This window comes from Stegostoma tigrinum, chromosome 2, assembly GCF_030684315.1.
Source record: "Stegostoma tigrinum isolate sSteTig4 chromosome 2, sSteTig4.hap1, whole genome shotgun sequence".
NCBI lineage: Eukaryota > Metazoa > Chordata > Chondrichthyes > Orectolobiformes > Stegostomatidae > Stegostoma > Stegostoma tigrinum.
In genome coordinates this window covers 113464292-113490472 of record NC_081355.1, presented here as the reverse complement: position 1 = coordinate 113490472, position 26181 = coordinate 113464292, and the positions used below count along the sequence as shown (strand labels likewise).

General features: G+C 41.8%; 1 protein-coding gene across 7 annotated transcripts in view; it reads right to left on the bottom strand.

Moving 5' to 3' along the window:
• The window catches only part of adam22 (ADAM metallopeptidase domain 22), a 339135-nt gene that overhangs the window by 157413 nt on the left and 155541 nt on the right, over window positions 1–26181 (bottom strand). For all 7 annotated transcript variants that reach the window (XM_048555033.2, XM_048555043.2, XM_048555053.2 and 4 more), the window contains exons 10-13: window positions 26041–26112; window positions 22855–23021; window positions 9192–9276; window positions 235–322 (exon numbers count right to left, since the gene is read on the bottom strand). In XM_048555033.2, the coding sequence (XP_048410990.1) occupies window positions 235–322; window positions 9192–9276; window positions 22855–23021; window positions 26041–26112 (412 nt within the window). The remainder of the gene's footprint in view (window positions 1–234; window positions 323–9191; window positions 9277–22854; window positions 23022–26040; window positions 26113–26181) is intronic.

Below are 26181 nucleotides of genomic sequence, written 5' to 3'. Positions count from 1 at the left end.
TTCTTTGTAATTCACAATGCACAGATTTATTCTTATGAGCCTTTTTTCTTACTTAAATAAACAGGATTGTTCAATTTTCCGTTGGCAAAACATGGGCACATGTAAAACTGAGATAGCAATAAGCATAAGACCAAGCATTTTCTAATATACTATACCAAGATATGTTTCTCTGAACTGAAGATTCGGTGCACACAGGAAATCCCTGTTCAATATGTGAGCAATGCAAAAGCTTACCATTCTTTCTTTTGTTATCTGGAAAGATGCCAAGATTCTGGGCCAGGCTTTGAGCAAGTGTGACAGTCATTGCACCAGCACCTCCAAACTGAAACAAAGCATCAGATGTCATCTGAGGTGAGCCCCCAATTAAAAACAAAATCACTGAAAATCTATCTTCACTTCGCATTGTCTTCAGTTGAAAGGACTTCAATAGCTATTTGTGACATAATGTATTTCTGACAGGACAGAAAAGACAAGAGATACGCAATAATTGGTAGGATTCTGTATAAAATCAGTGAACAGGTTAGAAAATATCTAGAAAAATGTTATTAAACTGGAAAGGGTGCAAAAATGATTTAAAAGGATGTTACTGAGATTGGAAAGTTTGAGTTGTAAGCAGAGGCTGGACAGACTGGGATTTTCCTCCCTGGAGTGTAGGAGGCTGAGGGATGACCATATAGCGGTTTATGAAATCATGACAGGCACTGATAGGGTGAATAGCCAAAATCTTTTCCCCAGCATAGGGGGAGTCCAAACTAGGTGAGAGGGGAAAGATTTAAAAGGATCCTGAGAGGCAACTTCTTCAAAGAGACCAGAGGGCACTAGTTTAGGATGAAGATTAACTGGTTTACAGGAGATCTGAGGAGAATATAATTTCATCCAGAGAGTGGTAGAAATATGGAACGTGGTGCCTGAGAGGATGGTGGAATCAGATATTCCCACAACATTTGAGATATTTCTGGACAAATACGTAAAACACCTGGGCATGGTAGGCTACGGAGCAAGTGCAGATAAATGAGATTAGCGTTGTTTGGCTTTAGTGATCAGCATAGACCTGTTGGGCCAAACAGCCTGTATCTATGTTGTATGACTGTGACTCTGTGAGACCTTGGAGAACACGTCCACAGATCCCCAAAGAAGGTGAGACAAATAATGTGGTCAAAAAAGTGCATGCAATTCCTTTTGTTGACTGACACCAGGAGAACAGGAGCATGTAAGTTTTGTAAAAACCATGTGTAAAAGAGTCACACCAGTTATAGCTGGAGAACTATTAACATTCTGGTCACCCTATTACAGGGAGGATGTGACTAAACTAGCAAAGTATAGAGGAGAATTACAAAGATATTGCCAGGAATGGAATAGTGAGAGCTCCATTTTTGCAGCAGCAGGGGGAGCGGTGACAGCGAGGACCAGGGGGCTGCGGGGAAGGTAAGTTCTCCATTTTAGCAGCGGATCTGAGTGGGAGCGGTTGAATTGCACTATGGGAAGGTGAGTGAAGTGATATATTTGGGCAGTAGCTAAGCTCGAGACACTACACGTGTAGTGTCTCCCACCCGCCCTCCTCCTTTGACCAAAAAAAAACTGTGGCGTGTTGATAAGGTAAGGTTTCTCTCTTTTTTTTAAATCATGTGCTGGTAACTAGTGTGATTGGTAAAAAAAATTTCATTTCATTTATCTAGTATTTAATATTACAGTAGGACTAAGGTAAGCTTAAGAGTAAAAATGGCAGGAGATCCCAGACCCATGTTATGCTCCTCTTGCTCACTGTGGGAGCTCAGGAACACAGCTGACGTCACTGACTCCAACACGTGCAGGAAGTGTGTCCAGCTGCAGCCCTTGTTAGACTGCATGACGGCTCTGGAGCTGTGGATGGACTCACTTTGGAGCGTCCACGATGCTGAGGAAGTCTGGGTAGCACAGTCAGCAAATTGGTCACTACACAGATTAAGATTACTGAGGGAGAAAGGGATTGGGTGACCAAAAGGCAGAGAAAGAGCAGGAAGGCAGTGCAGGTGTCCCCTGCGGTCATCTCCCTCCAAAACAGATATACCGTTTTGGATACTGTTGAGGGAGATGGTCACCAGGGGAAGGCAGAAGTGGCCAGGTTCATGGCACCGTGGCTGGCTCTGCTGTACAGAAGGATGGGAAATAGAGTGGAAGGGCTATCGTCCTGGGGGATGTGATTGTAAGTGGAGTAGATAGGTGGTTCTGTAGTCGAAAACGAGACTCCTGAATGGTATGTTACCTCCCAAATGCACGGGTCAGGGATGTCTCAGATTGACTGCAGGACATTGTGAAGGGGGAGGGTAATCAGGCAGCTGTCATGGTGCATATAGGCACCAATGATATACGTAATAAACGGGATGAGGTCCTACAATCAGAATTTAGGGAGTTAGGAGCCAAGCTAAAAAGTAGGACCTCAGAGGTAGTAATCTCAGGATTGCTACCAGTGCCACGTGCTAGTCAGAGCAGAAATGAAAGAATAGGCAGGATAAATGAGTGGCTTGAGAGATGGTGCAGGAGGGAAGGGTTCAAATTTTTGGGACACTAGGACCGGTTCTGGGGGAGGTGGGACTATTACAAGTCAGACAGTCTACACCTGGGCAGGACTAGAACCAATGGCTTAGGGGGTGTTTTTGCTAATGCTGTTAGGGAGGTTTTAAACTAATGTGTCAGGGGGATGGGAACCAAATGAGGAGGTTAGTGGACAGTAAGGAGGTAGTAACTAAAGCCTCTAAGAAACTAGATAATGAAGTCAATGTGACTAAGGGAATGAAGTCAGTGTGACTAAGGGGAGGAGTAGGCAGAGAGCAGATGAGAACGCAAAGGGACAGGTGGTCTGAGGTGCATTTGTTTTAATGCGAGAAGTGTAGTAGGTAAGACAGATGAACCTAGGGCTTAGATTAGTACCTGGGAGTATGATGCTATTGTTATTACTTAGACTTGGTTGAGGGAAGGACAAGATTGGCAATGAAATAGCCCAGGATATAGATGCTTCAGGCGGGATAGAGAGGAAGGTAAAAGGGGTGGAGGAGTTGCATTACTGGTCAAAGAGGATATCACAGCTGTGCTGAAGGAGGGCACTATGGAAGACTCGAGCAGTGAGGCAAAATGGGGAGCACTCAGAAATAGGAAGGGAGCGGTAACAACATTGGGGCTGTCCTACAGGCCTCCCAACAGTGAGTGTGAGATAGAGGTACAAATATGTAAACAGATTATGGGAAGATATAGGAGCAACAGGGTGATGAGAGATTTTAATTTTCCCAACATTGACTGGGATTCACTTCGTGTTAAGGGTTTAGATGGAGCAGAATTTGTGAGGAGCATCCAGGAAGGTTTTATACAGCAGTATGTAAATAGTCCAACTCAGGAAGGGGCCACCTGGTGTTGGGGGATGAGCCCGGCCAGATGGTTGAAGTTTCAGTAGGGGATTTACAATAAGTTTTACAATACTCATGGATAATGATGAGTGGTCCTAAAGGAAGAGTGCTAAATTGGGGGAAGGCCATGTAAAGCAAAATTCAGCAAGAGCTGGGGAATGTGGATTGGGAGCAGCTGTTTGGGGGTAAATCCACATTTGATATGTGGGAGAGGTTGATTAGAGTGCAGGACAGGCACATCCCTGTGAAAATGAGGGACAGAAAGGGCAAGATTGGGGAACCATGGATGACAGGTGAAATTGTGATTCTAGCAAAGAGGAAAAAGGAAGCATACATAGGTCTAGGCGACTGAAAACAGACGAAGCTTTGGAAGAATACTCGGAAAGTAGGATCAATCTGAAATGAGGAATTAAGAGGGGTAAAAGGGTTCATAAACTATTTTTGGGAAACAGGGTTAAGGAAAATCCCAAAGCCTTTTATTCATGCATAAGGAGCAAGAGGGCAACTAGAGAAAGGGTTGGCCCACTCAAGGACAAAGGGGGGAAGTTATGCGAGGTGTCAGAGAAAATGAGTGAGATTCTCAATGAGTACTTTGCATGAGTATTCAACGAGTGAGGGACATGATGGATTTTGAGGTTAGGGATAGATGTTTAATTACTCTAGGACAAGTCAGCATAAGGAGAGGGAAAGTGTTGGATATTCTGAAAGGCATGAGGGTGGACAAGTCCCCAGGTCCGGACAGGATCTATCCCAGGTTATTGATGAAAGCGAGAAAGGAAATATTGGGGCCTTAACAGATATCTATGCCGCATCCTTGAGCATGGGTGAGCTCCCAGAGGACTGGAGAATTGTTAATGTTGTCCCCTTGTTTAAGAGGTGTAGCAAGGATAATCCAGGTAATTATCGACCGGTGAGCCTGATATCAGTGGTAGGGAAGCTACTGGAGAAGATACTGAGGGATAGGATCTATTTACATTTGGAAGAAAATGGGCTTATTAGTGACAGACAGCATGGTTTTGTGCAGGGAAGGTCATGTCTTACCAGCTTGATGGAATTCTTTGAGGAAGTGACAAAGTTGATAGATGAGGGAAGGGCTGTGGATGTCATATACATGGACTTCAGTAAGGCATTTGATCAGGTTCCCCATGGTAGGCTGGTGGTGAAGGTGAAGTTGCATGGGGTCCAGGGTATACTAGCTAGATGGTTTCAGAACTGGCTGGGAAACAGGAGATAGAGGGTTGCAGTGCAAGGGAGTTTCTCAAAATGGAGAACTGTGACCAGTGGTGTTCCACAAGGATCCGTGTTGGGACCGCTGTTGTATGTGATATACATAAATGATCTGGAGGAAGGTACAGATAGTCTGATTAGCAAGTTTGCAGATGACACTAAGATTTGTGGAGTAGCAGATAGTGAACGGGACTGTCAGAGAGTGCAGCAGTATGTAGATTGACTGGAGAGTTGGGCAGAGAAATGGCAGATGGAGTTCAATCCAGGCAAATGTGAGGTGATGTACTTTGGAAGATCCAATTCAAGAGTGAATTATACAGTAAATGGAAAAGCCCTGAGGAAAACTGATGCACAGAGAGATCTGGGTGTTAAGGTCCATTGTACCCTGAAGGTGGCAATGCAGGTCGATGGAGTGGACAAGAAGGCATATGGCATGCTTTCCTTCATCGGATGGGGTATTGAGTACAAGAGTTGGCAGGTCATGTGCAGTTGTGTAAGACTTTGGTTCAACCACATTTGGAATATTGTGTACAGTTCTAGTCGCCACATTACCAAAAGGATGTGGATACTTTGGAGAGGGTGCAGAGGAGGTTCACCAGGATGTATGGTATGAAAGACGGAAGTTGAGGGGGGGACCCGATTGAGGTCTACAAAATCATGAGAGGTATAGACGGAGTCGATAGCAAGAAGCTTTTTCCCAGAGTGGGGGACTCGATTATTACGGGACACAATTTCAAGGTGAGAGGGGAAAACCTTAAGGGAGATATGCATGGAAAGTTCTTTACGTAGAGGGTGGTAGGTGCCTGGAATGCGTTGCCAGCGGAAGTGGTGGAGGCGGGCATGGCAGCGTCATTTAAGATGTATCTAGACATATGCAAGTGCAAAACCTACTCTCAACTTCACATGTTAAAAAAATTATTTCATGGGATGTGGGTATTGCTGGCTGGGCCAGTATTTACTGCTTATCCCTTGTCACTCTCGCGAAGGTGGAGTGAGCTGCCATCCCCAACCACTGCAGTCAGTTTTGTGTCGGCACACCCACAATGCCATTGAAGAGGGAGTTCCAGAATTGTGACCCAGTGGCAATGAAGGCGATATATTAGCATGTCAGGATGGTGAGCAGCTTGAGGGGTACATGTCGGTAGTGGTATTCTCGTCTACCTACTGCACTTATCCTACTAGACAGTACAAGTCACAGGTCTGGAAACTGTTGTCGATAGAGCCTTTGGTGAATTTCTGCAGTACATCGAGTAGCTGCTACACTTTCCTGCTGCTGAGTATCAGTGGTGGAGGGAGTGAATTTTTGTGGATTTGGTGCCAAATAAACTGACTTTGTTCTGGATAGTGTCAAGCCTCTTGAGTGTTATTGAATGGTGCTCATCCAAACAAGTTCAGAGAATTCCATCTCATTCCTGACTTGTGCCTGGTAGATCGTGGGCAGACTTTGGGGAGTTAGGAGTTGAGGATTCACAGCAACATTCCTATCCTCTGACCTGTCTTGTGGACACAATATTCATATGGCTAGTCAAATTCAGTTTCTGATGAATGGTAAAGTGGGGTGTTTAGTGATGGTGATGTTACTGAAAGTCAACCGACAATAGTTAGATTCTCTCTTTTTGGAGACGGTCATTGTCTGTCACTAGTATAACACTAATGTTATTTGCCACTTGTTAGCCCCAAGCCCAATTATATTGTTCAGGTCTTGCTACATTGAGCATTAAATGCTTCAGTATCTGAGGAGTCACACATGGCGCTGAACATTGTACAATCATCAGTAAACATCCCACTTCTAACCTTAGATGGAAGAAAAGTTATTGATGAAGCAGCTGAATATGGTTGGACTTAGAAAACTATCCTGAAGAAATCCTGTAGAGATGTCCTGGTGCTGAGCTGACTGATCACCAACAATGACAGTCACCTTCCCGTGTGCAAGGTATGACTCTAACTAGAGGTGGGTTTTCCGTTGATTCTCATTGACTGTCATTTTACTAGGGCTCATTGATGTGACACTCAATTACATCGAATGCGGCCTGGATGCCATGCACAGTCACTCCCACCATTTTAGAAATGATGGGGGTGTATTTCCAAAGAAAATTCAGGGTCAGTGTTTTATACATTGTTAAAATGTCAAGAACAAGCACAGAAAGTAACTTAAAATAATTTAATAGAAGGCTGACCTTTATATCTAAGGGAAAGGTAAAATACTGCAGCTGCTGGAAATCTAACATAAACACAGAGAACGCTGGAAAAACTCAGCAGGTCTGGCAGCATCTGCAGAGGGAAAACCAGAGTTAAAGTTTTGAGTCTGGTACACACCGGACTTTAAATGTTAACTCTGTTTTTCTCTTTCCCCAGATGCTGCCAGATCTGCTGAGTTTCTCCGGCATTCTCTGCATTTTGTATCGAGATTAGAATACAGAAAATGGTTACTCAGCGGTAGCTACACAAGTCCCTGTGTGGATTACACCCTGGAGTAAGGTGTACAGTTCTGGCCACTATACTTTAGGAAGGATATATATATCCTGAAGTGTATGCAACACAGACTTACCAGAATTATATCGGGACTTCAGTGCTTACATTACGAGGACAGGTTACACAAACAAGGATGGTATTCCGTGTAATTTAGAACCTTCGGGGTTAATCCGATCAAAGCGGCAAAGATATGGTTTGATTATTATGTCCAATCCTCACTAGGCACAGGCCAAGTACCAGAGGTCTATGAGTGTTGAACGAATGTTTAAAAATGGGAGAAGGGATAGGCCAAATAATTATAGTTCTGTCAGTCTGACTTTGGTGGGCAAATCATTGAAATTGATTCTTAGAGCTGGATAAACTGTCGCGTTAAAGGCATGGATTAATTAGGAATAGGTGATATGGTTTTGTTAAGGGAAGGTGCTGTCCTACGAACTTAATTGAATTTTTAAGGAAGTTACACAATTTTTACGGCTATTGTAATGGATGTTGTCTACGTGGAGTTTATTAAGATATTTAGCAAAGTACCACATGGCTGACCGGTCAGAAAAGTATAAGCTCATGGGATGCCGGAGAGTATAGCAAATTAGTCAGTGACAGAAAACAAAGGTTAAAGGTCAGTAGATGTTTATGTAAATAGAAAGCGGTTCCCAGTGGTCTTCCACAAGGCTCATTCTTGTTTCCTAGCTGTTTATTTTGCTATATATTAATGACTTAGACTTAAATGTTGGATGCATAAAGGAAATTTGCAGCTTTTCCGCATATACAGAAATTGGCTGTATATATGATAATGAAAAGGTTAACTATCGACTCCAGAATGACATCAATGGTTTGGTTGAGCAGGTGGAAAAGTGGCAAATGGAAGTCAAGGCAAAGGAGTGAAAGGTAATGCATTTGGGAACGGCAAACAAAGCTAGGAAATATGCAACAATCTGAGGGAAATTGAAAGAGGTAGAGGAAGTGAGAGACCTTGGAATACATGTCCACAGATCCTTGAAGGTGGCAGGGCTGGTTGATAAGATGGTAAGGAATGCATATGGAGTGCTTTCCTTCACTGGAGAGGTGCAGAATACAAAAGGCAGGATGTAATACTGGAGTTCCATAAAAAGCTGACTAGGCCAAGCCTGGAATTTTGTACATTGTTCTGGTCACTACATTATTAGAAGGGCACAATTGGTATGGAGAGCATACCAACGTGATTTACGAGATTGTTGCCAGGGCATTAACACTACAGCTATCAGGAAAGGTTGGATAGGCTAGGAGCTTTCTTTCCTGAGGACAGAGGAGGCTGAGGGAAGAACTTACTTAGATGTACAAAATTATGAGTGGCATAGATACCGCAGACAGGAACAAGCTGCTTCCAACAGCAAAGAGGTCGATTACTAGATGGGACATATGTAATGTAATTTGTAAAAGGATTTGAGGCGACAGGAGGAAAATTGTTTCCACAACAGGTGCAGGGTTTGGAAATCATTGTTCAGTATGGTGACGAAGGCAGAAACCCTCAATACTTTTAAAAGGAAACTGAATCACAAGTGCTGGAACCTGCAACGTCTTAGACAAGGCAAGGACAGTAGGATTTGAGGGTGGAGTTTTTTGTTCAGATAGCACAGACATGATGAGCTGAATGGCTCTTTCTGTGCTTTAACTCTTCTAAGGTTCTTTATTTTCGGGAAGCGATAGCCTAAAATTCAGAGCCAGGCCTTTCAAGCGCTGAGTTCAGAAAACATTCATAAGCAAAGAATGAAAGCAGTTTGAAACTCCCTTCTGAAAACAACAGACTGCTCACTCTATGTCAAAGTATTATCAAACCGCAACTGTTAATTTCACATCTGAGATGGATGGATTTATATTGGGCAAAGGTATATAGAGTGAGTTGTAGTAGCTATTGATGTCACTGAATTGAGGGGGGAGGGGAACATGCTGTATCCTATTTGTGTACTTATATTCTGACTGCTTTTATCAATTCCCCACTAGAAGGCCGCTGGTTTCAGTCCTAACATCCACCAGATCACAAATCAGTTTGGAAATCTAGTGAACCTGCATTTCATCACTTCCTCAGCACAAACCTGCTTGCAACTTCCCAGGTCAACCTCTACTAGAACAGAAGATTACCTCATTCACCCCGCCACTTTTAGACTGTGTACAAATTCCACCGACGTATGCTGCTCCACTCTGGCTGCTTTTAAACATAGTTCCCCTTAAAACAAAGAAAACAGTCTTTAATTTCAGATATATTTCAAAAGATATATCAGATGAATAACGATTTTACATTGCAAATGCCATTATCCTTAAATGTATGATTCCTTTCAATGACACACAAAATACAGAAAACAGATTGCAGTTCCATGAATGGTACCATTGACAATTCAATTAGGTTGCATTGTAACTTGTACGATAATGTTTATCTTCTTCATGAATGCAAATTGTATACATATAGTTCGTACTTATATAATAAACCTCTTTTGTAATTTCTGTTGGTGCCACTTAACAGTTTGTTAATCTTGTCCACTATAAATCTTTATGTCTACATGAACTATATTTTAAAGTCAGTATGTGAGGCATGTCTCGTTGAAACCTCACAAAGGAATAAAAGAATGACGAAAGTAAGATTAGGACCAATCAAGGATAGTAGTGGTAAGTTGTGTGTGGAGTCAGGTGAAATAGGGAAAGCGCTAAAGGAATATTTTTCAACAGTATTCACTCTAGAAAACGACAATGTTGTCGAGGAGAATACTGAGATACAGGCTACTAGACTAGGTGGGATTGAGGTTCACACTGAAGAGGTATTAGAAATCCTTCAGAAGGTGAAGATAGATAAGTTCCCTGGGCCGGATGGGATTTATCCTCGGATCCTCTGGGAAGCCAGGGAGGAGATTGCTGAGCCTTTGGCATTGATCTTTAACTCGGCATTGTCTACAGGAATAGTGCCAGATGACTGGAGGATAGCAAATGTGGTTCCCCTGTTCAAGAAGGGGAGTAGAGACAACCCTGGTAATTAGAGACCAGTGAGCCTTACCTCAGTTTTTGGTAAAGTGTTGGAAAAGGTTATAAGAGATAGGATTTATAATCATCTAGAAAAGAATAAATTGATTAGGGATAGTCAGCACGGTTTTGTGAAGGGAAGGTCGTGCCTCACAAACCTTATTGAGTTCTTTGAGAAGGTGACCAAACAGGTAGATGAGAGTAAACTGGTTGATGTGGTGTATATGGATTTCAGCAAGGCGTTCGATAAGGTTCCCCACAATAGGCTATTGTACAAAATGCGGAGGAATGGAATTGTGGGAGATATAGCAGTTTGGATCGGAAATTAGCTTGCTGAAAGAAGACAGAGGGTAGTAGTTGATGGGAAATGTTCATCCTGGAGAGCAGTTACTAGTGGTGTACTGCAAGGGTCGGTGTTGGGTCCACTGCTGTTTGTCATTTTTATAAATGACCTGGATGAGGGTGTAGAAGGATGGGTTAGTAAATTTGCAGACGACACTAAGGTCGGTGGAGTTGTGGATAGTGACGAAGGATGCTGTAGGTTGCAGAGAGACATAGATAAGCTGCAGAGCTGGGCTGAGAGGTGGCAAATGGAGTTTAATGCAGACAAGTGTGAGGTGATGCACTTTGGTAGGAGTAACCGGAAGGCAAAGTACTGGGCTACTGGTAAGATTCTTAGCGGTGTAGATGAGCAGAGAGATCTCGGTGTCCATATACACAGATCCTTGAAAGTTACCACCCAGGTTGACAGGGCTGTTAAGAAGGCATACAGTGTTTCAGCTTTTATTAATAGAGGGATCGAGTTCTGGAACCATGAGGTTATGGTGAAGCTGTACAAAACTCAGGTGCGGCCACACTTGGGGTATTGTGTACTGTTCTGGTCACCGCATTATAAGAAGGATGTGGAATCTTTAGAAAGGGTGCAGAGGAGATTTACTAGGATGTTGCCTGGTATGGAGGGAAAGTCTTACAAGGTAAGGCTGAGGGACTTGAGGCTGTTTTCATTAGAAAGAAGAAGGTTGAGAGGTGACTTAATTGAAACATATAAAATAATCAAGAGGGTTAGATAGGGTGGATAGGGAGAGCCTTTTTCCTAGGATGGTGACGGCAAGCATGAGGGGTCATAGCTTTAAATTGAGGGGTGAAAGATATAAGACAGATGTCAGAGGTAGTTTCTTCACTCAGAGAGTAATAAGGGTATGGAACGCTTTGCCTGCAACGGTAGTAGATTCGCCAACTTTAGGTACATTTAAGTTGTCATTGGACAAGCATATGGACGTACATGGAATAGTGTAGGTTAGATGGGCTTGAGATCGGTATGACAGGTCGGCACAACATCGAGGGCCTGTACTGTGCTGTAATATTCTATGTTCTAATGTGCCTGTAGTTCCCAAAGGTGACACAGTAATAGGTATTTGTCTTGTCAGAGGTGTCACTCTGTGTGACATACAGGAGTTGCTAGCTTACAGCTAGAATCACAGCAGAGGTCCTCCTAATCTCCCATAGTAACTTCAGGAATTTAATTAATCTGTGATATCTATAATATCTAAACTTAATTCAATGAAATAAAACTTAAGGTAATTTACGTAAACTGTCAGTTTGGTACAGAAGTCGAGAAAAAAGCTTTGACAAGATGTTTTTTATTCAGCAGTATTTATATTTTTGGAGTTGAAGCATAAATCAAAAAGTGATTTATTGCTTTCTGAGAATTATATCCATGGAATTTCCATTAATATGTCAGGTTGTGATGCTCAAGAATACATGAAGAATTGTTTGGATCTGCCTGCACTTCTGCACTCTGGACACTGGACGGTAGTATGGAGCAGCACTGAGACTTGCTGTCATAATGGGTTATATTCTGCTAATTGAGTAACTGGTATGGATCTATAGATCTTAACTGTAGAAGGTTAACCGTTGTTTTCATAACCACATCAAGTTTTATCGGTTTGTTTTTACAGGAGACATTATGCCCCAACTATAGTTTTTGTAAAGCCTTTCTCATTCTCATTCAAGTACAACAATCAATGATGTATAAAATACTAGATCAATATTTTACATAAATATTTTAGACACAGTTTTTTGATGATTCTGTAAATTATTCCCAGCCACCCTCAATAACCGTAATTTGGCCAGCTAACTCTTCCTAGGCCAATATTCTTCTGCTCTGACTTCATTATAATTCAGGCTACCCCCAGTATGCCAGTCTCTGTCAACTTAAACACTGAAACCATCCTAGTATTATCACCTTCCCTTTAGTGTCTTCTCACTCATGGGCAACCACCTGCCACCAGCCCTTCCCCTCATGGGAAACCTACTCTCACTGAAACTTCTCACTGGGATTAAATTTTCACGAACATACCTAATCCCCTTCACGATTCTCTCAATCCACTATCTATTTTCCACCCTCCTTTTTCTTCCCTCATTTAAAATTTGCCAGTCTCACCAGTATGATAGTTTCCTTCATTTTTCACCCATCTTCTTGAAGCCTTTCACTCAGTCTATTCCTCCTACACCTCTTTCTCTTAAGGTTAACAAGAATTCAAATATAAATACATGCCAAGAAGGAGTTAAAATGCTTTTTACCCCATATATTAGATTAGTACTATGTCAGCACGATGCATTATTGCAACAGTTTTCCAATGAATATAAGGGTTTTCTTTACCCTACACTAACAATATGCCTCATTTTCAATATTGCTACTCTGCCACTCCATTTCTCACAATGATCAATTTTTAAGTCTTTTGAAAGTCAACTCACAGCACTTCATCATATTTTACAGGAGTTTTCATCTGAAGAGTTACCCGACATGCTTCAATGGATAGGTATAAGTCTGGGTTGAATCTGAAATCAGGAATGTTCTAACCCACTCTGCCATCCATTTGTCACTAAGTATATTACCTTCAAAAGGTATTCATCACTCAAGTTGAAAATGATTCTTCTTCCTAGATCACAGCACATGGTCCTGCTATGAATGTCCACCATTTCAGATTATTAACAATAGCATTCTTTTCTCCTTATCAGTAAAATCACTGTTGGGATCATAAGCAAAACTATTGTTGATTTTCGTGAAGTATAACACAATAACACTAGTAATGATTGGAAAGATTTTTTTTTCATCTGTGATAATGCCAGGCTTCAAACTGGCACAGTTACTAAAACAAAGAAATAGAATAACTGAAAGGCTTTCATTTGGCAACTACAGTCAGATGCTCAAAAGATTTAAAGATGTCAGCACTTAAATTAGGTGCAAACTGGTGATATCATTGTTGTTTTATTCATAAACTGATGCCTTTGACTGTGAAAGAAGCAGCTACAGAGTGTACAGAGCAGAGGGCTCTGCACGGTACAGCAGCAGATGACTAAAATATCAACATGCTATTTCATGCACAGTAGTTAGTAGCATAATGGTGGAGTAGTCAGTTCTAATTCTGAAGGTATCAGTTCTTTGAGTCATGCTGATTCCGCTTGGAAACTAAAAGAGGTTGTCAACTTTACTGATGCAACCTAAATAGGGCCATTATAAGGGTAGCTGCAACTATAAGTTGTACAGAAGAATGTAGGTAGGTAGATTAAGTTTCACATATATATATACTAACAAGAAACAATAATAGGCCACTCTGCCCATTGAGCCTGTTCTGCCATTCAATAAGATCATGGTTGATCTGATTTCAAACTCAACTTTACATTCCTCCTTTTCTCCAATAATCCTTCATCCCCTGATTAATCAAGAATCTAACTCTACCTTAAAAATATTTTATAATTCTGCATCCATTGCCTTTTGAGGAAGGGAATTCCAAAAGCTCACAACCCTCTGAGAGAAAAATGTTTTTTTTTATGAACGAAAACAAAGTTGCTGGAAAAGCCCAGCAGATCTGGCAGCATCTATAAAGGGAAAAAACAGAGTTAACGTTTCGGGTGCGGTGACCCTTCCTCAGAACCAGTCCTAATTTACAGCATCCGCAGTTCTTTCGGTTTTTAAATGTTTTCTTATCCCTGTTTTAAATAGCTGCCCCTTTGTTTTTAAGTTACGATCCATAATTTGAGATTCTCCCACAACAAGAAATATCCTTTCACATCTACCCTTTCAAGTCCCCTCAGGATGTTACGTGCTTCAATTAAGTCACCTCCGACTCTTCTAAACTCTAGAGATTACAGACCTAGAATATCTAGGTGTATATTCATTAAGCACCAGCATATGATCAAAACGATTGAATTCACAAAATAGAAAATGCAGAATGATAGCTAACTTATCATTTTCCAAATCTGGACAATTTAAAGCATAATTTAAAAAGCAGACCAGATTATATGAAGGGACAGTACAAAATCATCAGGATCATTATCTTTTTTATTGTTGCTATTTAATGCTGCAATCAGGTCTTGTTTAAAGTACAGTGCCACTTCAAAGTAAATCAGTATTGCACAATCGTAGGGTTTATCTTTTGTTTTACTTAAGAAATAATGAATGTTTGCAATGATATAGCATGTACGGCAGAAGAAGAAAGGTCTAAAGAATTTTGATAAATCATCTCTCTAATTCATAACAGCAGAGTTTATTGGATTCAGCAGTCTTACTAGCATTAATGTCCCCTTTGAAGGATTCTTTTATTTAATGAGTAGGGACCCTAATTAGGTACCAATTTAAAAAGTAGTTCTACCTTGAACCATATACCAAGTTTCCAAGTGTTTGAACATTAATTTGAAGGCTATTTATCTATCAGCCTATACTAACAATAACAATATCTTTCTCATCCTGTCTTAACATCATCTCTAAGTAACCACCACTCTGTTCCCAATGTGTACTGTAGATCCACAGATTGTCACTGTCCAACAAACCATCCAACAAATCCAAACATGAGCTTTTATTTACAGCCAGCAAAGTGAACACAAACAAAACCAGTGGAGGCTGCAGCTTTCCCCACAATGCAAATCAAATGCTAACATGACAACCTTAGCCTATTTTACACTGCGCAATGGTCTGCAGCACCCAGTTCTCATATCTACTGGAACCAAGTGTCACCGAGCTCCTGCTGGGCTTGTAGCACTGACGCAACTGAGTTCTGCCACATGTAAGGAGAGCATCCCATTCTCCAGTTCCTCAGTATCCAGCATATCACCTCTTTGTCTACTCCATTTGTACAAAGCAGCAAACTCTTTTCAGACAAAATTGGAATGCTCCCCCCGACATCTCCAGCAGCACCATCGACTGCTACACCTCAGCCCTGGCTCTAATTGAAGTACCAATGCAGTAACAGGTGTGGCACAGCATCACAGGGCAAGGCTGAGATGCTGTGAGCATGTAGCTAAGAACTAAGTAGTCAAGTGCTAAGAAAGCAAGTGAGCAGCCCTGCAATTGAATACAGATGTCCCACCCATGAACACTGTGCCTGTCCCTGCCGCAGCCTTTCAATGGTAGCTCTCAGTGGGACCTGCAATGCATGCCAGTGCATTCTAAATGGCCTGCAAGCATGTATCTATGGTCTGCATCAATGGGGATTGCATAATGGTGTCATTATCTCTGGTTACAGTGGATATCCCTTATCCTCAAGTAACTGGTCTGGTAAGGCGCAATCAATATCAAATTCACGAGGTGTAAAAGAGTACTCCAGGATAAAGGAATTGTTGTAGGGCAGTGGGCACACACTTCCAGAAACTGGTAAATGGTGAACACTGATCACCTGGATATGAATCAAATGGAAGCCCTTTCTGTTGATGAATTCTGTAGGGCTGTGATATGGCCCTCTCAGTGCCATGTTGTGTAGTCAACTGTACCCTGTACCTGGGCAAATTCAGCTATGTCTCCAATCCTGCTGCCTTGGCTACAGCATTAATGGAGACATCAGGAAATAAAGTGAACCAGTGTAATTGTGTACAGATAACCTCAGTCACTGTCATGACATATGTGAGAGTGTACAATTGAGGGATCCCATACAGGTCATCCATTGGACCCTGGAAGAAGCCTGTCACATAGAAATTCACAGCAGCCATCACCTTCACAGTCACCAGGAAAGGATGGCTTCCCACTCCCATAGCTCTAAGGTCCTGCTCCAGTGTCCAGCAGTGTACCATCACAATATTCCAGTACATATGGAGTCAGTGTCAGCAAAGCATCTTCTTCATCCCAGGGAATGGGGTCAGGCCAGACAACTCTGGGCTCTCTGCACACTCCATGCATCCTGAGGGGCCCTATGTCTTTGACCTCTCCATGAGATGTAGAACACGCACTTTCACACATGAAAGTGACATTGACCCTGTACACACCTTGCACTGTCCCAGCCATTTTCCAGTTGCATTTCACACCTAGAGAAAGACAGGTGATGGAAGGGAACATGGTTCACAGTGGACGTCAGAAGCACCGGCTCTGCCTGGTCATCAAATGCAGCAACAGCCCCCATAAGTTTCCAAATTGGCTACCTGGTTGAATAAATGTGCAGTGTGTTGGCTGTACAGCTAGTTGCCACATGGTGCAGGTATCAGATTGACATCTTGTGCCATACAGCAAGATGAGTTCAAACCCCCTGCTTACCCCCAGACAGATTTCTATAGACAAGCACTCTATCTGTGTGTCTGTACAAAACAGCTGTACTGACAGCCTTGGCTCTAATTGAAGTACCAATGCAGTAACAGGTGTGGCACAGCATCACAGGGCAAGGCTGAGATGCGGTGAGCATGTAGCTAAGAATTAAGTAGTCAAATGCTAAGGTAGCAAGTGAACAGCCCTGCAATTGGATACATATGTCCCACCCATGAACACTGTGCCTGTCCCTGCCACAGCCTTTCAATGGTAGCTCTCAGTGTGATCTGCAATGCAAGCCAGTGCATTCTAAATGGCCTGCAAACAGATGCCAGGATGATTGTGAGGGGTTGGCAAGTGCTGGATGCTAATGACTATGGCCAAGGGGTGCATGTGGCTGGATCACCATTGGTCATGTCCTAAGATGCTGTTTGGCCATGCACAACACGGGGTCTTTTAGAGCAAGCAGTGAGCTGAAGTCACCAAGTACCCACTCTGATTTCCATGGTTTCTCTTATTCAGCACTTTTGGAAAGATTTAAAGCTGAATATTCATGAGGCAAGTTAGGTCACTAACATGGCATTTAGCAAGCAATAATCCAACTTAATTAGCAACTCACTGTTGCCTAGCGAGAAACTTGCAATGCTACTTTGTGAGAAGTATAAATGATGCAGTGAGAGGCTTTCGACGTAAAGATCAGCCTTGTCAGACTTCTTGGATAAGAGATAATAGGAACTGCAGATGCTGGAGAATCCAAGATAATAAAATGTGAGGCTGGATGAACACAGCAGGCCAAGCAGCATCTCAGGAGCACAAAAGCTGACGTTTCGGGCCTAGACCCTTCATCAGAGAGGACGAAGGGTCTAGGCCCGAAACGTCAGCTTTTGTGCTCCTGAGATGCTGCTTGGCCTGCTGTGTTCATCCAGCCTCACATTTTATTATCTTGTCAGACTTCTTGTCTGATTCTGTGACAAATGACAGCATAGCCCATTATACTCAGGCCCCTAAACGTTTTCACCAAATGAATACCATCTCAATTAGATTTATCATCTTATGTGGAATGAAGATTCTGTCCTTCCATGAAAAGAAGAGAAATTGCCGTATACGGATCTCACCATGGCCAAGCAAAGGGCTCCTAAAACCATATCCAGGCACCTGTTACAAAGGCAACTGTGACGCTGGAAGAGTTCGTGAAATCCTAACATCACTGTTGGCATAAAGTAAACTACAGCTCCCTTTGATTCTGACATAAAGTCTTGAATGAACTATAACTTCTTTCAGTTAAATGATTTGAACATAATTTGAACACAGAACATTACAGCACAGTACAGGCCCTTCGGCCCTTGATGTTGTGCCGACGTGTCATACCGATCTCAAGCCCATCTAACCTACACTATTCCATGTACGTCCATATGCTTGTCCAATGACGACTTAAATGTACCTAAAGTTGGCGAATCTACTACCGTTGCAGGCAAAGCATTCCATTCCCTTACTACTGTCTGAGTAAAGAAACCACCTCTGACATCTGTCTTATATCTTTCACCTCTCAATTTAAAGCTATGCCCCCTCATGCTCGCCGTCACCATCCTAGGAAAAAGGCTCTCCCTATCCACCCTATCTAATCCTCTGATTATTTTATGTGTTTCAATTAAGTCACCTCTCAACCTTCTACTCTCTAATGAAAACAGCCTCAAGTCACTCAGCCTTTCCTCGTAAGACCTTCCCTCCATACCAGGCAACATCCTAGTACATCTCCTCTGCACCCTTTCCAAAGCTTCCACATCCTTCTTATAATGCGATGACCAGAACTGTACGCAATACTCCAAGTGCGGCCACACCAGAGTTTTGTACAGCTTCACCATAACCTCATGGTTCCAGAATTCGATCCCTCTATTAATAAAAGCTAAAACACTGTATGCCTTCTTAACAGCCCTGTCAACCTGGGTGGCAACTTTCAAGGATCTGTGTACATGGACACCGAGATCTCCCTGCTCATCTACACTACCAAGAATCTTACCAGTAGCCCAGTACTTTGCATTCCGGTTACTCTTACCAAAGTGCATCATCTCACGCTTGTCTGCATTAAACTCCATTTGCCACCTCTCAGCCCAGCTCTGCAGCTTATCTATGTCTCTCTGTAACCTGCAACATCCTTCGTCACTATCCACAACTCCACCGACCTTAGTGTCGTCTGCAAATTTACTAACCCATCCTTCTACACCCTCATCCAGGTCATTTATAAAAATGACAAACAGCAGTGGACCCAACACCGACCCTTGCAGTACACCACTAGTAACTGCTCTCCAGGATGAACATTTCCCATCAACTACCACCCTCTGTCCTCTTTCAGTAAGCCAATTTCCGATCCAAACTGCTATATCTCCCACAATCCCATTCCTCCGCATTTTGTACAATAGCCTACTGTGGGGAACCTTATCGAACGCCTTGCTGAAATCCATATACACCACATCAACCAGTTTACTCCCAGCTACCTGTTTGGTCACCTTCTCAAAGAATTCAATAAGGTTTGTGAGGCACGACCTTCCCTTCACAAAACTGTGCTGACTATCCCTAATCAATTTATTCTTTTCTAGATAATTATAAATCCTTTTCCAACACTTCACCAACAACTGAGGTAAGGCTCACTGGTCTATAATTACCAGGGTTGTCTCTACTCCCCTTCTTGAACAGGGGAACCACATTTGCTATCCTCCAGTTGTCTGGCACTATTCCTGTAAACAATAACAAGTTAAAGATCAATGCCAAAGGCTCGGCAATCTCCTCCCTGGCTTACCAGAGGATCCGAGGATAAATCCCATCCGGCCCAGGGGACTTATCTATCTTCACCCTCTGTAGGATTTCTAATACCCCTTCATTGTGAACCTCAATCCCACCTAGTCTAGTAGCCTGTATCTCAGTATTCTCCTCGACAACATTGTCATTTTCTAGAGTGAATACTGTTGAAAAATATTCATTTAGTGCTTCCCCTATCTCCTCTGACTCCACACACAACTTACCACTACTATCCTTGATTGGTCCTAATCTTACTTTTGTCATTCTTTTATTCCTTAAATACCTATAGAAAGCCTTAGGGTTCACCCTGATCCTATCTGCCAACAACTTCTCATGTCTCCTCCTGGCTCTTCTGAGCTCTCTCTTTAGGTCTTTCCTAGCTACCTCGTAGCCCTTAAGCACCCTAACCGAGCCTTCACATCTCATCCTAACATAAGCCTTCTTCTTCCTCTTGACCAGAGATTCCACTTCCTTCTTAAACCACGGCTCTCACGCTCTACAGCTTCCTCGCTGCCTGACAGTACATACTTATCTAGGACACACAGGAGCTTTTCCTTGAATAAGTTCCACATTTCTAATGTGCCCATCTCCTGCAGTTTCCTTCCCCATCCTATGCTCCCTAAATCTTGCCTAATCTCATCGTAATTGCCTTTACCCCAGCTATAACTCTTGCCCAGTGGTATACACCTATCCCTTTCCATCACTAAAGTAAATATAACAGAATTGTGATCGCTATCACCAAAGTGCTCACCTACTTCCAAATCTAACACCTGGCCGGTCTCATTACCCAGTACCAAATCTAATGTGGCTTCGCCCCTTGTTGGCCTATCTACATACTGTGTCAGGAAGCCCTCCTTCACACACTAGACAAAAACTGACCCATCTATAGTACTCGAACTAGAGTGCTCCCAGTCAATATTTGGAAAGTTGAAGTCCCCCATGACAACTAGCCTGTCTCTCTCACTCCTATCGTGAATCATCTTTGCTATCCTTTCCTCTACATCTCTGGAACTATTCACAGGCCTATAGAAAACTCCCAACAGGGTGACCTCTCCTTTTCTGTTTCTAACCTCAGCCCATACTACCTCAGTTGACGAGCCCCCAAACATCCTTTCTGCAACTGTAATACTGTCCTTGACCAACAATGCCACACCTCCCCCCCTTTTACCATCTTCTCTGTTCTTACCGAAACATCTAAATCCCGGAACCTGCAACAACCATTCCTGTCCCTAATGATAGGTCATCACAAGCATTTTTTCAGTGTCAATCATCAGCCCTGCTTCTTTGCCATTGATTGAAATTCTCTTCCAAGCCACTCATTTATAATTAAACTATGCACAAACTTGGCATCATGGCTGTGCCTGTTCTGAGTTTCATACCTCACATGCTCTCTAACATCAAGTGTACTCAGTCATAGTCATACAATCATAGAAATCTACAGCATGAAAACAGTCCCTTCGGCCCAACTTGCCCATGCCACCCGATTTTCACAATTGAACTCGTCCCATGTGCCTGCCACATCTATCCCATCCATGTCTAAATGTTTCTTAAATGACAAAATTGTACTTGCTTCCACCACTATCTCAGGCAGCCCATTCCGGACACTCACCATTCTCTGCAAGAAAAGCTTGTCCCACTGGACCCTTTTGTATCTCTCTCCTATCAGCTGAAACCTATGCCCTCTAGTTTTAGACTCCCCTAGCATGGGGAAAAGTTGTCCACTATCTACCTTATCCATGCCACTCATGATTTTAAGGTCAACCCTCCATCTCCTACGGTTCAGGAAACAAAGTCCCAGCCAACCCAACATCTCCTTATACGTCAAACCTTCTAATCAGGTAGCATCCTAATGAATCTTTTCTGCACTCTCTTTAGTTTAATAATATCTTTTCTATAGTGGAATGACCAGATTTGCATGCAGTACCCCAAATGTGACCTCACCACCATTTTGTACAGCTGCAGCAAGATGTCCCAACTCCTATATTCAGGGCTCTGACTTATGAAAGCAAGCATGCTGAAAGCTTTCTTCACCACTCTAACTACCTGTGACTCCACTTTCCAAGAGAGATGAACCAGTACTCCGAGATCTGTTTTGTAACAATCCCCACAGCCTGAACATTGACTGTGTAAGTCTTGCCCTGGTTTGACCCGCCAAAATGTAATACCTTACATTTATCTAATTTAAACTCCATCTGCCATTCCTCAGCCCACTGGCCCAGTTGATCCAGATCTCACTGAATTCCTAGATAACCTTCTTCATTGCCCACAATACCACCAATCTTTTGGTGTTATCTGCAAATATACTTGTCTATATATCTGTAACATTGCCTGTTTCCACCCTCACCTCGATTGCACCCCAGACAAAACCTCATGCAGATTTCTGTCACTTCCAGAGTCAACTGTATTGATAACTTCCTTCTTGGCCTTCTATCCAATATACAGCCATTGGTAATCAGCTCTGTACTAAGCATCTGCTCGCCTCTCACTCTTAGCTCTATTCATCCCTATAAATTCCTGCCTGCTAACCTATTCGATTTTACAACTTTGTCATTAGGCTCAAATCAATCTTTGACATGGCTGTTCCCTACCTGTGCAACCTCCTTGAGCGATTCATCCATTCCTGGGCTGTTCAGTCCTAAGACTCCAGATTGCATATCTCTTATTCACCTTATCTCCGGAGCTTCCTCCTAAAATCAATTTTACCTCTACAAATCTTGCATTTCCTGTATAAACCCCAAAAACCACGCAATTTCAACCTTCTGTTATCGGATCGTGGGAACAGAAGTAGGCTATTCAGTCCCTCTAACCTGCTCCATCATTCAATGAAATCATGGCTGATATGTGGCACAACTCCATAAACCCACCATCGGAGTATATATCCCTTAACATCTCAGCTTGGTGAAAAAAATTATCCATCTCAAATTTAAAATCAATAAATTGTTGCTTCTTCTAATTTCCATCCCAATGTTAGACACAGATTAGTTTTTTTTTATTTCAACAAGTTTTCAACAAGTTCAATGTTAAAAGACCTACAAAAGTCAAACTTCTTTCATGAGTTGAAGCATTTTCCAAAACAATTTGTTAACTGAGATGTGACTGCCGGAAAAGTTGCTCTGAGTTGCATATTTGATACCTCGTTCAGGTCATCGCGAAAACAATTGGCCTTTTACTGAGGCAAGTACCAATTCACAGCTCATAATCTCCTCCAAAAGCCTGCAGAGAACTGGCAACTTCCAGGGTGACATGATATTATTTCCTCAAAGTTCTCTTTTGCTGGCCCTAGGTTTCTGGAAAGCAGCCTCAGGGAGGAGACCATTTTTTAAAAATAAGTGTACAATCACAAGAACTTAAAAAAAATCATGAGTAAAGTGATTGTTTACTGCTGTGTATGAAATGATTAAAGCAGATGATATTTGAATGACATCAACATGTAATTCCTTGCAGCCCACATAAAAATTAATTTCTCAGTATTCAGACATTGCTACTTACGAAAATAGATGAATGGCATCAGTCTGCACTGTAATGAAATCTCTCTTGTACTTCATAAACTCTCGTAGAGTTACTTGAGGGTTCATATCTATGGTGAACTTGTTGTCAATTGACCAGGTTTCCATAGCCACTAGCACAATTCTGGTGTTGAGCTCTTCCTTGAATATCTGATGTACAATATGATAATATAAGTTAACACGTATATATACTTATTAAAATTTTAAAACATGGTGCAAGAAACATTCTGTAACAAAATACAACATCGCGCAAGGTACTAAAACTACATCAAACTATTTTGTCTGGGCTATCTATTAAACACTCATCAACTCTAACTTGGACAAAGAAAATCAGTGGAAAATGCTGCAAGTGGCATTTAGCCAATATTTCCTGAATGTTCACAGATTTTCCACCTAATGATGATGGATTGGGAAACTACGTTAAAAGGTGCAATATTAGGATGGGCAATGATTGACATTTAAAGAACTAAAACGTAGTTTACGTGTTTACAATATACAATCTCACAGTTTAAAATAAGAATACATCCCTTCATTGGAAAACCAATCCAGGAAAGAAAGTGTCAGAATATGACTAATGAAAGAAATTAACAATTGCATCGTATCGTGAAAAATTACAAAGACAAAGGTAAGCTCTTGGATCGTGCACGTTAGAATTCAGCAAAAGGAGGGCCAAAAAATGGGAAAATAGGAAGAGAATAAAATAATGAGAAAAGTATAAATGGACTGGGTTATGGTGAGTGGGCAGGTAAGTGGAGCTGAGTCTCAAAAAGATCAGCCATTATCTTATTAAATGTCGGGGCAGGCTCGAAGGGCTGGATGGCATACGCCTGCTCCTAGATTTTATTTCTTGTGTTCTTGTGACTGTACAAATTTCTATTGGTTTGTTAAGAGGCAAAGATTAGCAAATACAAATATTGATCCATTTCAGCAGAATTTATAATGAGGAATAAAGAAATGGCAGAAAAGCAAACCAAATACTTCATATCTGTTTTCACGGAGAAAATATAAAATATCCCAGAAAGCATAGAGAATCGAGGGGCTAGTGCAATTAGAATCAAAGATTAGTAGGCAATACTGAAGCTAAGCAATAGGCTTCTTTTAGAGAAGAGATACTTCAAGTACAGTCACGTTACATTCCCACAAAGGGAGACCAAATCCAGAGTTGTCCGAATGATAACGGAGATACATATTAAGCTGATGAAGAAATGGAGTGTTTCTGACAGATGAAACAAAGAACCGCAAATGCTGAAATCAGGAACAAAAACAGGAAGTGTTACAGAAATTCTGAAGGTCTTGAAGGGTCACTGGATTCAAAATGGTAACTCTGTTTTTCTCTCCACAGATGCTGTCAGATCTGCTTTGTTTCTTCAGCACTTTCTGTTTTACACTCTGACAGATGTTAGGTAGATAATACAATTAAAACCCAGTCCAAAAACAGAAAGTTCAGCGGGCAAAGACATAGTATGGAAAAGATTGGCAGTTAACAGAAAAAGGAGTTCAAAAGAATTCTATACCCATATAAATAGTAAAAGTATGGAAGGAGGAGGAGTGAAGCTGATCAGGCACTAATAAGGGGATTTATGCATGGAAACAGATGAGCTGTATCTAAGAATACTGAAGGAAATGAGCCTGGAAATTGTGGAGGCACTAGCCACAATTTCACAATCTTCCTCAGGGTCAGGGGTGGCGCCAGAGGATTCAAAAACTGTAAACATTTTACCCTTGTGCAAAGAAGGGTGTAAAGCTAAACCTAGAACTGTTGACCAGTTGGTTTCAGTTTGGTCATGAGAAAGCTGTTAGAAATAATAATTCAAGATAAAATTAAAAGTTTCTTGGGCAAACACAGGTTAATTAAAGAAAATTAGCATGGATTTGCTAAAGGAAATTGCATTTAACTTGCTGGAGTATTTTGATAAAGTAATGGAGAGGACTGAGAAGGATAAAACTGCTGATGTGGTACACATGGATTTCTAAAAGATATTGGATAAAGTAGCACACACATACTTGCAAGAAAAAGTTAGAATGCATGGATCAAAAAGGATAATAGCAAAATGGATACAAATTTGGCTGAGTGACAAGAAGCATATGATAGGGGCCAACAGTTGCATTTTTTTGGACTGAACGATGGTGAAGTTTCCCAGGGTTTGATGTTCAGACCACTGCTCTTTTTGACTTATATTAGTGGTCTAGATCTTAAATGCGGGATACAATTTCAAAATGTTTAGGTATCTTAAAACTTGCAGATAACAGGATTCACAAGGAGGATAGTGTAGAACTCCGAAAGTTCATAGTTTGGTGGAATGTGTAGGCAAGTAGCAGATGAAATTTAACACAGAGTTGTGAGGTGATGAATTTGGTAGGAAGAACGCAGAGAAGCATTCTAAAATAAAGGGTACAATATCAAATGGGGTGCAGGAACAAAGGAATCTAAGTACATGTGTGCATAGATCATTGAAGGTGGCAAGTTGGAATCAGAGTGTGGTTAAGAAAAAATACCGCAATCTGGCTTAATCAATGGGGACATAGAATACAAAAGCATGGAAGCTATGTTAAAGCAGTATAAAACACTGGTTCAGCCTCAACTGCAACCAGTTCTGGGCAGCATCATTTAGGAAGGACACAGAAGCATTACAGTATGAAAAGATTCGCAAGAATGATTTGAGGGATAAAGAACTTCAGTTACGAAGTGAGATTGGAGAAGTTGGGACTGTTTCTCTTGGTGCATAGAAAATTATGGGGAGATTCATACATAGGTATCCAAATTCAAATGGGGTCTGGATGGAGTCGACAGGGAAAATTTTTCCCGTTGATGGAAGAATCGAGAATGAGCAGGCACAGACTTAAGGCAATTGGGAATTGAATCAAGAGCAGCTTGGAAAAAGCATTTCAAATAGTAAGTGGTTACAACATGAATTGCGCTACCTGACAAAGTGGTGAAGATGGAGTGAATTAAGGATCCAAATGAGAAGTAGATCATTATCTGAAATGACAAAATGTGCAGGGCCAGTGGAAAAAGACAGGGAAAAGGGCTAGGCAAATTGTTCCGAGGAGGGCCAGCAGGGGCATGGCAAGCTAAATAGCCTCTTACTGTGCTCTAAAAATGCTATAATTCAGTCTCAGCTCTGACTGTTTGCTTGTGCATTTTGTAACAACAGTGATCAACACTTACCATATCTACCATGTTCACAATTGATTTTGCGAAATTGTTTGTAAGGACCACCGATAAACGATGCTTTTTAAACTATGAAACGAAAAAAAATGGTAATCTGCATTGTCCAAATCTTACAAGAACTGTAAAGCAACATTGCAG